General features: G+C 32.5%; 2 protein-coding genes across 4 annotated transcripts in view; one reads left to right on the top strand and one right to left on the bottom strand.

Moving 5' to 3' along the window:
• Nucleotides 1–3,399: 3,399 nt before the first annotated feature.
• LOC119831828 ((2R)-3-sulfolactate dehydrogenase (NADP(+))-like) lies at nucleotides 3,400–7,912 on the bottom strand. Its single transcript, XM_038355369.1, has 8 exons — nucleotides 7,762–7,912; nucleotides 7,182–7,370; nucleotides 6,435–6,550; nucleotides 6,137–6,235; nucleotides 5,779–5,865; nucleotides 5,500–5,608; nucleotides 5,050–5,207; nucleotides 3,400–3,605 (listed from the first exon to the last, which is right to left on the bottom strand). The coding sequence occupies exons 1-8, from the start codon at nucleotides 7,910–7,912 to the stop codon at nucleotides 3,435–3,437; spliced, it is 1,080 nt and encodes a 359-aa protein (XP_038211297.1). The 3' UTR covers nucleotides 3,400–3,434.
• Nucleotides 7,913–10,830: 2,918 nt separating this feature from the next.
• The window catches only part of LOC119831976 (uncharacterized oxidoreductase YjmC-like), a 7,731-nt gene continuing 1,524 nt past the window's right edge, over nucleotides 10,831–17,037 (top strand). Inside the window, exons 1-7 of one of the 3 annotated variants that reach the window (XM_038355554.1) lie at nucleotides 10,831–10,848; nucleotides 13,938–14,093; nucleotides 14,496–14,684; nucleotides 14,876–14,991; nucleotides 15,139–15,237; nucleotides 15,539–15,625; nucleotides 16,481–16,589. In XM_038355554.1, coding sequence (XP_038211482.1) covers nucleotides 13,943–14,093; nucleotides 14,496–14,684; nucleotides 14,876–14,991; nucleotides 15,139–15,237; nucleotides 15,539–15,625; nucleotides 16,481–16,589 — 751 coding nt within the window. In that variant the 5' untranslated portion in view covers nucleotides 10,831–10,848; nucleotides 13,938–13,942. Of the gene's footprint in view, nucleotides 10,849–10,892; nucleotides 10,927–13,937; nucleotides 14,094–14,495; nucleotides 14,685–14,875; nucleotides 14,992–15,138; nucleotides 15,238–15,538; nucleotides 15,626–16,480; nucleotides 16,590–17,037 lie in introns of those variants that run through there. The other 2 variants (XM_038355552.1, XM_038355553.1) reach the window with 2 other exon arrangements.

A 17,037-nucleotide genomic window follows, 5' to 3' on the forward strand; every position in this document is an offset into this window, starting at 1 on the left:
CCCCCCCCACAGAGGGTTTCAGTAAGGCGATTAAAACCATTGTATGAAGATATTTATAAGGAAGAATTGTATACAAAATTGTAAGGAACTGCAGTACATACTTTTCTTTTCATTCGTACAATATTTATTACAATATAACCAATTAAAATTCGTTACCTTATTACATACCTATTATATGTGAAACGTAATATGATTGCATGTTATATCCAGCTATTATATTTATAACATATATACCAAACCGATACTTTACGAGGTGTGTGTAAATAAAATCATATTGAAAATTGCATGTAAAATTATTACAGATGTTGTGCCTTGTCTTCGTAAATTTGCCTGAATATCATAAAGAAATCAGCTTTTAATTTGGCAACACTGTATCTTATGCTTTAAATTATTGCTTTATTAAAGAAATATGAACTTTCATTTTATGTAATTTGTCGATTGGAGACCTTTTCTAAAACCCAAATCGGTCAAGTGCGAGTAAAACTCGCGGCATTAAGGGTTGCGTACACATAAATTAAAGAGCACAAGAAATTGGACTCCCATCCAATTTATGACTGTGCCAATCAAAGCAGCAAAATATAGCATCAACAGAAATACGTCTTCTCTGAAAATTTCCATTATCTAACTATCACAGTTTAAGAGACGACAAACTAACAGTAAAACTTTGTTATAGAGTTTTACCCTTTGAGTACGGAGTCCTAAAAAGTCTAGAAACATACCTGCACTTTCGGTCGCTTTTTTGGTTTCGTTTTTATCGAATTAATAATTTTAATTAATTACTACGAATGTGTATTTCTTATTATAATAGAATAACAAAAATCAATAATATATGGAAACATTTAGTAACAATTAATATGTAGATGATGATATTTTTTACAGCCTCGTAGTGGCGATGCCTCCGGTGCCTAGGCACAGGGCGTATGAGGGCTATTAAAATTCCCGGTGGACCCCTAGAGCTCGATTCCTTCAATTATATAGTAAGGATTTATAAACCTTTGCATAGAGTGCACTAAAGGCTAATTACGTCACTGTCTTCTAAAGAACTTGGTCCCAAAACTAACGGAGTTTCTCAATTTGAATGCATTTTTTATGGTTTGATATGACTATTATACTCCGTTTTCTGTGTAACTATGCCTTATGTAAATGTAGATTCTTATTGTATATTTAAAAAAAAAAAATCAGCATTTGCAGCAATTATTTAAGTTGCAGAAGGACTTGGGTTAAAGTAAGTATGATATGTGTTTTTTAAATGTTCAAGCGCTGTCACGATGGATCGATGTACTGAGAGGGTGAGACACAGTGATCCCGAATATGGCAACACCACAAGACTTATGTTATTACACATACACATGAATCGATTTGTAATGTTAATAATTCACATCGTAATTTTTATAATCGGGCATTTTTATTTGACTCGGTAGCTACTTAACGAGGTGCAGGCGATTTATTCAGTAAGTACGCAATATTTCGATAAATATTTGCTTTAACGTAGTGACAATAATTATAAATTGACGGAATTTTCAAATAAATTAAGCTCTACCTCCTACAGGGCCCAAGGTGTATGTCGCAATTGATTTTATGTAACTTTTAACGCTTCGTGTAATAAGGCTTTCGTTCGAGGCCTGACTTGCGATAACAATGATTATTTTTGACCGTTTCGCTTTAAAGGCTAAAATATTATTCTTAACTATTTGTTTTTGTTACTTCATACTGATGCTACATGTATTATCTATACTAATATTATAAAGCTGAAGAGTTTGCTTGTTTGTTTGAACGCACTAATCTCAGGAACTACTGGTCCGATTTGAAAATTCTTTCAGTGTTAGATAGCCCATTTATTGAGGAAGCCTGTAGGCTATATATGTACCACGGGCGAAGGCGGGGCAGACCGCTAGTAATATATTAAACCAACTCTATGAGAGTTCAATAATACGACAAAACAAGTCTTTGAGAAAAGGTAGATAGCGTCCTTGCGCTTGGTTGACTTTGTTTAAAATAAGAAAATTATAAATATGTTTACTTACTTACTGTATCTAGTTTAGTCTATTCTTATTTGATTCATTGTATGCTTCTGTTTTCTGTTACGATCTGTTGTTTGTGTGTCTGTTTCAAAGTAAATGTTTTTCTTTCTTCTTTCTTTCTTTATTTCTATTGATCTTTTTTCTGAAGGGGTAACAACGTATGTATACTAACAATAATTTAATATCACGCAGATAGTTTATGGATTCAATAAAATATAAACCATCATGTCATACTAATGATTTACTAAAATATGACAAATGATATGTGAATTATATTATGTTATTTTAATATTTGAACAGGTAATAGATGCGGTCATTCGCATTTACTGTACACTTGTAGCCTTGTTTTTTGTTTGCATAACTGTCGCAGTTATCTTATATACAGTGGAATAAAAAATAAATAATTTTAAGTGTTCATTAGCCTCGTTTTGGACTTTCATTGATGGTTATAGATAAAGTTAGATGTCACTCACGTAACGAGCACATGTCGTTTATTCAATTACCTACGTGACGCTCAAATCTTAGTGTCAATGTGTAAAACTTTTACCACACAGTATAAGAAAGAAGACTGTGCTTTTACCCAGTCGAGCAGTTACATATAAGTAAAGTATAAAATAATCACATAATATAATAAAAATAAATGGGCTCTATAGTTAAATAAGTTAATATCTGAATTGATAATCACAATTTTTCTAAATAACTCTAAATTTTAAATGCACCATTGAAATAATTATCGATGTGTATCCACTTTACATGAGTAGAATACAATTACATTTTATAATGTCATTACAAACATAAATCTCTAACGTTCCATTAATCTCTGTCAATATGAAATGTAATTACTTTAAAAGATAGATTTCGTATTATGCCTGCATTTTTAAGCATATTACTGGATCTGTAATTTCAATAACTTTTACTACATAATGATTATCTAGTACGTCTATAGTTCAGTTACTAAAATCAGTTACGAAACATGTTTGAATTGATTATTTCTTAATTACCATTCTCAAGAAACAGGCTTTTTTATTTTTAAACGTACGAATAGATATGATTTTCTAAGTACACGATGTATGTAGTAAATAGTAGCGTCATATAAATTAAATTATAATATCATCGTAAGTTTTACTGCAAAGATATATTTATCTTCATAATAATTATTTATGAAAATGGTCATATTTCAAAAAGGCCACATTCTAAAATGGAACCAAATGACAACAATTTCCTATCAAACACAAAAATAATCTCATCAACCGGTAGATAACCCACCGAGTAACAAAACAAAAAAAAATCCAGTCTAATTGAAAACCGTCGTTTTTGGCTACCTACATCGGTTAATAAAACAAATATTTGCTTCAACAAATTTATTAGAAATATTAAATATAGCTCTTTTGTTTTCCTTTATCTTGAAAAATCTTACAGATTGCTAGATACAACTTTGATAGGCTTGACGCCAATTCTTTCCGCCATTTTGTTATACGAATCTATTTGTCCCTGGGGGTATATTATCGTGCCACTCGCTCTTGTTAATTTTTCGTTCTTCTTTTCTTTATCTCCTGGAGCGAGCACAGGGAGTGCGGGATCAATCTGTAAATGATATACGATAAAGAATTTTATGTCTTTGTAGTAAAGACGTATTACGTATGCCTAGAAGATGTATTGTTTAGTTTTAATAATTAACCTTCACTCATCACTGACATATTATCTAAGACTGTAAGTTTTTTTTTTTCTTTTTTTATGTGATTATAGCTTGCTGACAAAACCCATACCCTATAATATGAACAATACGTTTTAATAAGAAGGAGCTATTATTTAGTTACCAAATAATCATCATCTAATAAAGTTATATTTTTTGCATACTGGACTTAATTACGTTCCATAATTTTGTAAAGGATAGGTCCGCCGTATGATATCGAAGATAAATTATAAAAGGTATACGAGTATACAATAGCTATAGGCAGGCAGCGTTTTTACCTATACCTATATAGGTAAAAACGTATACATTTTTACGCACGAGTATTAAATCGTACTACAAACCCTTTAGTTTCAAATAAATAAATATAGCATACAAAAGTTTGTTGCAATACTTCCTTGAATTTTATAGGTATCCAGTGTGAATGTAAGTAATGTATTAAAATAATTTACTCATTTATTATTAAATCTTCGATCAAGTTTCCCTTGGCCCATAAACGAGATGCAAACTTTAGGTTATTTATACCTACTCATTCAATTTTGTTAATTAATGTATGATCATAGATTCTAATAAGTGTACCTACATCGTTACAAGATGGCGGATTTGAATATCTTTAACCCTAGGTCACGATGCAACACGGACGTTAAGAAACAGTTATTGTTTGGGGACTCGCGCCAAAAGAAAGTTGGCAGTGGCTCCGATATGTCAATTGTGGTTATCCCAACCACGGTTTACAACGGCTTATGAATAATTCAATTGTTTTCCAACCATTGACAAGTCTTTGTTGTTGACATCAATATGTGCCGCGTATGTTTATAATACTGACTCGACTGACCCGACATGGACTCGACAGATATTGTCTCGTCTTCGCAGGAACTGTCAAACAGGTGAAGGTTATATAACCGTTATTTTCTTAATTCTTATTTTTTTTCTTTTTTGACATCCCTATAATAATAACAAACACAACAGCTAAAACATTGGCCAAATCGATCGAACCATTCATACGTGATGCAGTGACCAAGGGATATAGGATAACACTATTGAAATAATAACATTAAGTGTAGGCATTGCATTGTTTGTATGTTATTCGGTTATTTAATACTAACAGCTCCTCCTCCTCCCGGCTCTGCTTGCGTTTATCGAGGCTAAAAATACTAAGTTTATAACCAAACCAAATCTAATTATATAGGAAAATTGCCTCTAGTATGCCTATCGATTTCTTTTGGTCATCCGTAGCCCTAGCCGTGTAAAAGAATTTCCAAAAATGTTTGTAAATCATCGGAAAAAAAACAAAAAAGTCACGATTTACTTGCTATTTATCACATTTTAAGTACTTACAGGATCCAAATTTCTATAATGTTCGAGGCAGTCCTTTATCCTCGTTTCGAAGCCAGGCGCGAATCGTTCAGGATCCACAACCACAAAGCACTGGCCAAGATTGGGGGGCTCTACTTGGGTGTAGGACCATGACGGTACATTATAAGATGAGTTCGAACCTAGATGAGAATGTTTACTAGTTAGAGTAGGCAAGAGACAATCACTAGCACGCATAAACATAGCTTAAGATATAAGATAAGGGCGGGTTTCACAGCTACCCGATTTGTTTTGTTGATCTTATCTGTCCGATGATGACAATTAATTGTGAATGAAAATTCGAGAAAATCGAGCTGTCAAACGTTACGACGAGTTATAAAATATTTCTAAGGTAAGACAAAAATAAAATTTACTTATATTTTCGTACCGTACTTCTATTATAAATATTCTATATTATGTTTATAAAGCACTTACCAGATAGTCCACTGCAAAATACTTCAACCATTGTGCTAAGAGCATATCCTTTGTATCCGCTAGTTTTCTCTTGACCACCTAAAGGCATCAGACGACCAGAATTGAACGCCTGTAACAATTATAATAGCAAAGTTGTTTAAGCGGTTATTTATTAAAACAAAATATTAGGAGCATTATTTAAAAATATGACTGTGTGTTGAAATTTGAAATGTAGATAATAAATTAAAAAGTGAAGAATACAAGTATGGAATAAAATTGTTTTAAGAAAACTAGATGTACCACTTGAGGGTCCGTTGTTGGTTTGGAATCCGGACCAAGAGCCCAACCATCTGGAATCTTCTCTCCTTTTCTTAACTGCATTTCAACCTAAAATATTATATGTAGTGAATTATACAGAAAACAAAAAGTTTTAAGTTTATATACGATTATAATTTATATTTATCCTATACTTTATTTGACGTTAAAGTCATTAGAATTCTCAAAAAATTACCTATAATAAAAAAAACATACTTATAGAAGAGATCCGTAAACTAAACGTTTTTAACGAATTACTTGCAATGTATTTTCTTTTCAAATGAATATTGAAATCTGGTGAATTTGAAACTTGGTTAGTACCGAGTAAATCAGTTTAACTTACCTTGCCCATAGCTGCGGCCGTAGTCGCCATATCCACAACTAGGGAATCTCCACCTGACGCTGGAGCTGCCATAGCAATGGGATTGGTACCATTTGCACTCTGTAAAAGGATAATATATGTGAAGTTATATAACAATATATTGTCTCTCTTCTGGTATGATTTTTACCCCGTAAATTCCTAAAATGACGTCTCTATAGAACCGCAGATATCTTTGGAAATTTTTTAATCTTTGGTAATTGCAATGTAATGCTTTATTTTAACTAATATATTGTTAAAATTGATCCAAAAGATTACTCACATTTTTAGCCCGAGTTGGTGTCATGATGGGTGCAGAGTTAGTATATGCCATACCAATGAGTCCTTCGCGTTGGGCTTTAAGCGCCCAGTACCCAGCCATACCGAAGTGATTACAACCTGAATATAAATAGCAAAATAGAAAATTAAGATTACACTAATAATATTTAATCTGTTCATCTTGATTAAGAAATACGACCAATGATCATTACATTTCGTAAAAAGTTTTTTTTTATATTATAGCGGGCAACTGAGCTGGTGGTTCGCCTGATCACCACCGCCTATAAACATTCGCAGAGGCTCAGACCTCTGAGAATGCGCTGCCCGCTTTTAAGGGATAAGGGATAAGGAAAGGATTGATGACTGGAAAGAAGGTATGGACTGGGAAGGGCGAGGAAAAGGAAATAGGCCTGCGGCTCCCCCACTCACCGTACGAAACACAATAGCAAGCTATTATTTCACGTCGTTTTTCTGGGGGGTGTGGTACTTCCCTGGTCCGAGCTGGCCCAATTCGTGCCAAAGCATGCTCGAATCCCACAATAAAAAGTTACTAAATATTTATAGGGAACCATTTATTATGATTTTTGCAGGCACTAAAAGAAATGCGATCATTATTATTTCCCTATAAAACGACATATTTTTACGATGTCCATCTATTTTCGTGTCGTTACCAAAACGATGTAATTATTCGTCATTAAAATAATATGTACAAATAATTATACTTTATACGATAGCAATGTCAAGGTCTTACGTTTCGCAGAGACCCAACCGACGCCGCATTCCTTTGCTTTCTTGATAGCGAGGTCCATACAGAAATTCCCCACGGTAGCCCCGAGCGCGTCCACACCGTCGACCCACGCGGTAGCTGCAGATTCCTTCAATATTACCGGCGTAGCGCTCGGTTTACAACCACCGATTTTCATATCGTTTATGTATAGTTCTGAAATTTAAAAAATCTGCTAGTATTCAAGAGCATCTTGACATATATAATAGGTCTTTTGAATTGTTATTGATTGAGAAATAGTAATTGAAAATATTGAATTAAATGATTTACAGTTTTGCAAAATTTTATGAATCATTAAAGGTAATATAATAATGATATTCTGAAACCTGTTTTGGGTATACTATAACTTATCTCAGTATCCAGTAAAAGTACATAAAAATGCTTGACCGATAAATATTATTTATAAATGTTACGTGACATCATAAACTGGAACGTGCCACTTGAAGAAATAGAATGCTAATGATTCTAAATATTAAACCAGTATAAGAAGAATTCTACATGTTTTCCTAATAAACCAAAGAATGCATACATAACACTGGTAACTTACCCAATCTATTAAGTCCATGGCTGAAATGTCCCACAATATCAGCGTGAAGAAGCAGATCAGTTTGCGCCTTCGCCTCCGAGATGGGAGCCCCTCCAGCCACGAGGCTCTCCTCCATGAATCTCTTGATCTCCTCAATACGAACAGCAGGCATGGTGACTGATCACTGACACCGAGTTTGATAACAATCTTATTTATAATGTAAACCGTTGTAACGCTGTGAGATAACGTAAGTAATTGTTTGGGTTCATTATATAATTCTGTTTGATTTATCTAATTTGTTTTGCTGGTGGATAGTAGCAATTGTGGTTTGAATAGTGGTTTTAACTAATGACTTGAATATGTGAGGATGGGTTATTAAGAGTTTTTAACCAATTTGAATTTTAAAAGCGTGTATTCTTTGGTAATTTACGAAACCTCTTTCACTGAATTTTTTTTTTATATATTTCATTACAATAAAATCGTTCGTCGTTTTATTAACATTTATGTTAAACTAAACTTTATAACAAATTATAAAATGTACAAATGTCTGAAATGAATCCCAAAAAATTACTTACAGCCGAATTCGAACGAAATGTTTTTTGTCAAGTGCAATTAATGGTGACCTTTACAACCGCGAGATTAATTTCCTCATCTCGAACTATTCTCGTGAAATTACCTTAAATTAGTTCCAAAAAAATGATAAGTCTGTTCACCGAACTCACTGAGGTATCCGCACAAAGAACAGGTTGATACTAAATATTGTGATTTGCGATAAAGTTACCAAAACAATTCAGATAATTTATTTCGTAGACGTAATAAAATTGCTCAATGAAACAAATACTATGACTTCGTCTTAATTTTACCAATAAATCTAGTATTTATAGGTTTTATAAGTCTTGTATATTTAATTTCCATAGCTATATTTATAAAATTTTATATCAATAAGAAATAATGTGATAATTTCTAAAGCAAAATTTGCTTTTGCTATGTGTTCGAGAAATTATTACAAAACGTAACTTTATTTTTGGTATAATCGGGTAACATTTGATTGATTGACAAACCTAAGTAAAGTAAAATACATAGATAGATCTTCACTAATTGAACAGAGTTATAAATGGTAATTTTCATGATATTATACATTTGATGCATATCAATTATCCAAATAGCACTTCATAATATGTGGATATTTAAAATTACGTAAAAGATTTTGATGCTTTTTTTTAATAGATAGTGGAAAATTCAAGAGGAAGGATTTTATTTAAATGCACCCGTGAGAAGCCGGGGCAGGTAGCTAGGAATAAATATAATAGAAAACAACGTTAACAAGAATTCTTATCTACGAGTTAGCACCAACGCAGCAATATCATCATCATCATCATCATCATCAGCCCGAACATATTCCCATTGCTGGGACACAGGCCTCATATGAGGGTTCAGGTCATAATCCTTTAATATCAGATACGGTTCAATTGATTTGCGTTCAGTTTTCACGAATGTATCATCGTATTATCACATCAAATTAAGTGTCTCTTAGAGTAAAAGTGGAAAAAGTTGTGGATGTGTACGTGTTCGCGAGTAACAGCCAGTATTTAGTAAGTTTGGTAAGTTCCTTTTTATCAGCCTCGACTATATCATTTAAACAAATAATTAAAGTTGAAATAACTCAGTGATATGCATGTCAGTAATAACTTAATGTTAATTATTATTTATATAGTAAACATACAAAACTGCATTTTAATAGTATTGCTTAGTTAGGGTTTTGTACCCAAAGAAAAAACAAAACCCTATCACTAATACTTAGCTGTCTGTCTGTCTGTCCGTCCTTCTGTCACCAGGCTGTAATCTCATGAACCATGACAGTTGCAGTTGAAATTTTCAGAAATACTTAGTATAAATTGTATTGGTTACTTATTTTGCAGTAAATGTTAAGCTTATATTTTGTATATACGACCATTAGTGTCACGCCTATTAGATTTTTTAATAAAATTAAATTCCTTATACAGACATTTTTAAATATACATGTATTGGTTCTATAATAAATTAACAAGTAGAGCTATAGGAAACAGACTAAGAATGAAAGAAAACTTATATAAAACTGATGCTGTTAGATTTCTATCACAGTATACTAAATAGTAGTTCTATGCTGTAACCTCGATATTTGATTTTAAATAATAGATACCAATAAAAAGTTTTAAAAAAAGTTATAGGCAAATTTTAATAATATAGCAATATCCTATTATTTATACTTCTCATGGTTCTGAGTCTGAAATAAAATGTACTTAATTAATGGTTATGAGTAACAAAGGTTTGATCCCCGCGAAAATCTTGTCTTAATCAGTCTAGTTACACGTCAAAAAAATTTTTGTTAACTCCGTTTACCTGCAATCCACACACAAGTAGCTATATTTTATTTGGATGAAATTTAGTTGAAACAAAATATAGGATAGTAGATACGAATACTTTGACCATAGCTTTAGTGTTAGTCTCGGATTCGCACGGGTGCAATAATCTATATTAATATTATAAAGTTGATTTGTATGTTTGTTTGAACGCACTAATTTCAGGAACTACTGGTCCGATTTGAAAAATTCTTTCAGTGTTAGCCCATTTATTGAGGAAGCCTATAGGCTATATATGTACGACGGGCGAAGCCGGGGCGACCCGCTAGTACATGATGTCTCATAGACACGATATATAAAGCCTTCCTTTTGAATCACTTTATGTATTAAAAAAAACCATCAAATCGGTGGCGTAATTTTAAAGATTTACGCAAACAGACACACAGACGGCGGAATGCAACTTTGTTTTATACTATGCATTGGTTTTAAAAACCAACGAATAAAAGATGAGCTAGGATGATGGTATTGGCGTAAACATTCTCATATGAAGCGAATATGAAATTAATGGTAAAGTATTAAAGAGAGAAATTACAGTTTCATTCCTACTATTAAGTAAGTACTGTAAAGTAATTATATGTTATTCGAACGCTAACTTGTCTCGTTCCTAACGATCTATAAATAAGACGGAAAGTCAACAACTTCTACAGATAAGTTATATTTATTAAAACGTTTTCTACAATCATTGCAACGATTGCATTCAAGTTGTGTGGTACGGCTTAGAGCAAAACTTTTTATATATTTATATAAAAAAATTATTAGAAAATAAACATGGATAACGTTGGTGAAGGTAAAGTGCTTTATTTTAAACTTTTTAACAAGATTCATTGTTAGTTTTGTATCCAAAAAAGTTTACAAATGATCAATACATTTTTATTAACTTTTTTATCAACTAACTAAATAATAGTATTGTGATACTTATTATATTTATCGTAGATTCTGATGACAAGGATCTTTTGTAAAAATGTTCCCCTTACATGATTTATTTCTTTAATCTGAGAATTGTAAGTTTTGTCTTATAGGCAGGCGTTTACTTTTTTGTTACTTTAAAAATAAAATAAATATTTATGCAATATAAATATATGTACTACGGTAATACAAAAAAAAAATCATTTGTAGGATATTAAAACCAATTACAATTCCTAAATAATAAATTGTAAAAATACAAAAAAACAAAATTAAAACATAGTTTTAATAATAGCTTTTTCGCAAGTACGTATATCCTTATTAAACTCAAATCTAGCAGGCAGTATACGTATTTGAAATAGAATAAATAAATATTATATATTTATTGATATTTGAATATTTGTATACTTAATACCATTAGTCTTCTGTGATTACTACATGATTTACTTATATACTAGTAAATCATAATCATGAAAAAAAATCTTACTGGAGTAAAGTATAGGAATTGTGGGCTCATTCACCTTGATTACCTAATTCAGTTTTGTAATGCCGACAGCCGAGCGCCTCAGTCGCGCACGCGTGCTTTCGCAGGACGAGCGCGTTATCACATTTTTATCTATTTATTATTTGTTTTTCCTGTATTTTTCTTTACAACACAGGTTCTTTACAAAAAGGTAAGTAATGTCATTTTATTTTTCTTACTCGTCTATTCTTCACAGATATTTTGAATGTGAAGTGTGTAGGATCATATAACCTATTTGTTAAATTCGCATATTTTCCAGTTAGCATCTGATGAATTTATCATTGTTTGTATTTATTTAGTAGTTTCTGTGTATTTAGGACTATTATATTATTTGATATGTTTTCCGATGCGTTTATTTTTATATAATTTAAATAATATCCTTATTATCTTACTAATTACCGGAATTTTTAATATAAACGTTGTAAATATTAATGCTATCTAACTAGAAACAGTGGACTGTTTATATATCATGCATAATTATTTAATTATTTATATGATACCTTTGTATTATTTATTATATAAATAAAATACTTACTGTTAAAAACATGTTTTGAACGTAAGGAAAACTTGTTTGAAAAATAAATTTGAATCATCATGTGTTATAGAGCAGCCAGTAGGTTCATAAATTTTAATGTATGATATTTATTTATTGGCTTTTTCTTTGCCCGTGGGTTTTTCAAAAAATGTAACATATATAGCCCCCTCTCTCTATCCTCCATCTACCTCTATAATATATTCCTATAAACTGGTTCAATATTAATTTCACACAAAACAAACATGACAACAAATGACAGAGAGATCTTCAGTGTATAATATTTCCAGTTACATTCTTATATTACGTTAGGTTTCCGTCCGTGGTTGCACCCGCGTAATTAAGGAATAGCGGGAGATATCCATGCAGTGGTTTAGGTGTAATGATAAGACAGACGGACAAAGTTACTTTCGCATTTGTAATATAACTATGACTTAATCATCTACTACTTATACACCTACTAAAGTTTTTGATAAATTCAATATCCTTTATGTGATCTTATTCTATATATCTAATATTATTATACAAATTTACTTACAGAATATAGGTTCTTAGTTAACAGGTTTATCACAATGGAACCGAAATGTAGGTATCTATATTCACATTCATAAAATTAACACACTATACCAATTACAATAACTAAATCACTAATGAAGCAAGTATTTGTTTTACACTTTGTTAGTTTTCTTGAATGTGGGTAGTTCGTAATATTAGCTACCATATCATTTTGTTATCTATGGTAGGTAGCTACCATAGATAACAAAATACTATTTACTTCAGTCTACTCATGGACAGAATGATTATCTAAACAGTAGTAATCTGTTGCTAAACACGAATACTTCCATTTGGGCCCTTTTTTATTTTTTATTTTTTATTTTTTAAAACAAGAAAGGTTCTATTGGAGAAAAAAATGTACCAAAGGGGAAGGCGAGGCGAACGGCTAGCTAGTATTATATCATTAATACATAATTTACAACTGAAGAGGTAGTTCAACGCGTTAATATCGGGAACTACTGGACCGATTTTAAAATTCCTTTCAGTGTTAGATAGTCTACATGGGTGAAACCGTGAGGCACAGCTAGACATGTATACAAGTATATTAGATAGTGAAGGTATAATTGTATCTAACATATAATCCACTTTTACATTATGCTGCTTGTACAAATGCAAAAAGAACTTTATTAATGGCTTCACCCAATAGAGTGAAGAGTGAGAAAGAGTGAGATTATATGCTATTATAGTATTATTGTATTATCTGTGACATTACTGTACACAAAGTAAACAATTATACAAAAATGTCAAATGTAAAAACATATTTCTCTATACATATCTATATTAAGGTAAAAACATCTCGGATGTACCTAGACATAGTTTATTTACGAATAAAACTGTAGTAGCAGTCAATAATAGGTAAATTAATGGCAGTATTCAATTAATGACTGCTCGAATAACAGCGATAAACACATGATTAACGAGGTTTTTAACTCGCTACAGTGCAATGCGGTAATTGATAACACACAGTAACCACATGATGTATGACTTTTAGTGTTAATATAAAGGATAATAAAGTAAAAATACTATTTTTATTACCTACAGTAAGTAGTCTTTATTATTATTTCCATATTTATATCTACTTTTACGTCCGCGACTTACGAAAATAAACAGTCCCAGGCGTTTTCCCTATGTGGTTTCTATTTCCGTGGGATTTTTGGGATAGGCACTATCCTATGTCCTTCGGGAGTCAAATTATATCTGTGGGTACCTAATTTGAACCAAATCAGTTTATAATATTAATACATTGAATGTCAATGAGTAAATGAAAATATTAAAATGTTTTCAGTGCAAATGGCGCGAGTTGCCACACGGGAGGCGTTGAGGTTCATGACGGACTGCCTGAAGGCGGTCGGAGCTGCATCGAGGGCTGCACAGCAGCAAGCGGAATTGCTGATAGAAGCTGATAGAGTGGGTCATCCTAGTCATGGTCTTAATAGATTGGGTATGTTCCTCTTAAATACTAGCGTCTTTTTCCTCATTATGTACTTCTCAGTGGCGTAACACACACTTAAAGTTAGTAATTAATTAACAAGTTTTCCTCGCAATATTCTAATATCTCATTTAGTACCAAGAAAACTTAGACTTCAAAATTTTTAAAATACTTATGTTTATACGCTAAATACGCTAAAAACTCGTGGCAAACCTACTTTTTTTATGTAACTAGTTTTTTCGCGTATATTTAAAGATAATGTTACGACTTTTCTTTTGGATTGTTTTAACAGGTCTCTCGTAAAGATATAGTAAGGTTATAATATTAATTCAGTATTTTACATATTTCATTAAATGTAAATTCATAAGAATTTAGTATTGTATTATTCAAGTATTGTTTTTTCATTAATTTTAGAACTTTACGTCAACGATATAATATCCGGAGCATGCATGCCCAATAATGAACCGAAAGTGCTAAAAGAAACTGCGTCCACAGCGTGGATTGACGCCAATAATGTTCTCGGAGCTACAGTCAGTCATTTCGCTATGGACATTGCTGTTAAGAAAGCCAAGGAGAGCGGTGTTGGTTGGGTATCTGTCAAAGGTACTGATATTTATAACCTTCCTGTTTTTAATCATTGTAAACATGGGTGTTTAAATTTCGAATATCCTTAACCACAACGAGGAAATGTTAGCCATGTAATGTCGTGTTTTCCTTTGTAAATTTCTCGTGGTGAAAGCAAAGGGCTTATTTTTTATAAAATACTTAAATGTATAGCTATTTCCACTTTTAAGGATCAAATCACAATGGAATGGCTGGATACTGGGCAAGAAAAGCTTCCGAAAAGGGCCTAATTGGCATGGCTTTTACGAACACCTCACCATTACTTGCACCCACACGAAGTAAAAAGGTCAGTATATTGAGATACTTGGTATACTACGAGATACCATCTCGATGTTGAATAATAATTAGTTATTAATGCACCAAAAATACATGGTAAAAAACTATCTAACTATCGTATCGTAACAAAGCTGACGTGATATTTAAACATTTTCAGGCAGCATTAGGAACGAATCCTCTTTCGGTAGTGGCACCAGCTTCCGCCGGTGAAACATTCTACCTGGACATGGCAACCACTGCAGTAGCCGTTGGGAAGGTAAAACAAAACTCATACTCCTTAATGTATGTAATACTAGCTGCGCCCCGCGGTTTCACCCACGTAAATCCGTATCCCGTAGGAATATCGGGATAAAAAGTTGCCTATATGTTATTCCAGCTGCCCACCTATCTACGTACCAAATTTCATTGCAACCGGTTCAGTAGTTTTTGCATAAAAGAACAACAAATACACACACATCCTTATAAACTTTCGCATTTATAATATAACGGTCATTCGTACTTTATCTCCGGAGACAGTATGGCGTGAAAATTAAAATTCATTTATTTTTGTTTCTCAGATTGAGATGCAAATGCGCAAAGAAGAAAAACTTCCGAATGGCTGGGCACAAGATCCAGATGGGAAAGAGACTAATGACGCACACCTGGTATTCATTTGCTATTCTTATACGACAAACCTACAATAAATACTTACCCATCTTTACTACCTACAATTACTTTTTAATCAAGTACATCCAATTATTCGATTGAATTCGAATTTGTTTTCCGTTACTTGAAACTTGCATATAATTTTTGTGTTCATGAGTCGGTAATACGCCTTTAAAGTATTTATTTCTCCTTTTATAGATTTTCATAGATAACTTAAGGTTGCAGCACAATTTTATATTGCTAACCATAAATTGCTTAAAATTAAAACCCGCATAATAGGAAGGTTTTGTTACATATTTGCAAGTGGTAATTTTTTTTTAGTATGTAATTTCAGGCCCTTAAGACAGGGTATCCAACACCCTGTCTCTGTGTGCCATTAGCACAGAATAATAAGTACAAGTGAGGAGCAGCGCTTCCCGTAACTATTTATACAAATAGCGAATCTTACTGTTAAGCAACAAAGTTCAATTCAGCTCGCATAAGCGCTAAGTGCCTATCGAGATATTCACCTAAGTATTGCCGCTTTCTTCTAACTCGTAACTGTGTCACTGTGTGACGCATTTTTGCGATTAGAAAGACACCTAATTTCATTGAATTTGAGGACTTTGAATATGAAGACTATGAAATGAATAATTTAATAGATGTTTTTTGTTTACTGTAGTACCCAGTAAGCAAAAAATATCTATTAAACTAGTCCAACGCAAGCGCAACTGTAGTTATTATTCTGTGACACTCGACTCTCGACGGCGCCTCGCAAAATTGTAAGCACTTGTCGCTGTAGGTACGGTCGAGTGGCGGAGGCATGTCATTAGTCCATGCTTTTTTATCTCATAGAAGTTATGTTATATTTTCAGGCCTTTAAAACAGGGTGCTTGATGCCTTTAGGAGGGGGTGAACAAACGTCTGGCTACAAGGGATATGGGCTAGCTGCTATGGTTGAGCTATTCTGCGGTATATTATCAGGTGAGTAAGTTAAAGATAATGTAAGAAAAGCTACTCTTATAAATAGTAAAAGTAGTGAGCATATTTTACTTATAAGTATATAAAGTAATCACGCCTAAAATGATAATAACATAGATTTGAAGTGAATTATGAGTGACATGTCACATTATAATTATAATCTACTAGCTGCGCCCCGCGGTTTCACCCGCGTAAGTCCGTATCCCGTAGGAATATCGGGATAAAAAATAGATGTTGGCCGATTCTCAGACCTACCCAATATGCTTACCAAATTTCAGAGGAATCGGTCAAGCCGTTTCGGAGGAGTATGGCAACGAAAACTGTGACACGAGAATTTTATATATTAGATATATATATAGGTATATAGCGGTATAATAACATATAGCGGTAGATATAAGAAACTATCTAGAATGGTTAAATATTGTTACGACTATATTCATTTCATCATTCA

The sequence above is a fragment of the Zerene cesonia genome, chromosome 14 (assembly GCF_012273895.1).
Source record: "Zerene cesonia ecotype Mississippi chromosome 14, Zerene_cesonia_1.1, whole genome shotgun sequence".
Lineage (NCBI taxonomy): Eukaryota > Metazoa > Arthropoda > Insecta > Lepidoptera > Pieridae > Zerene > Zerene cesonia.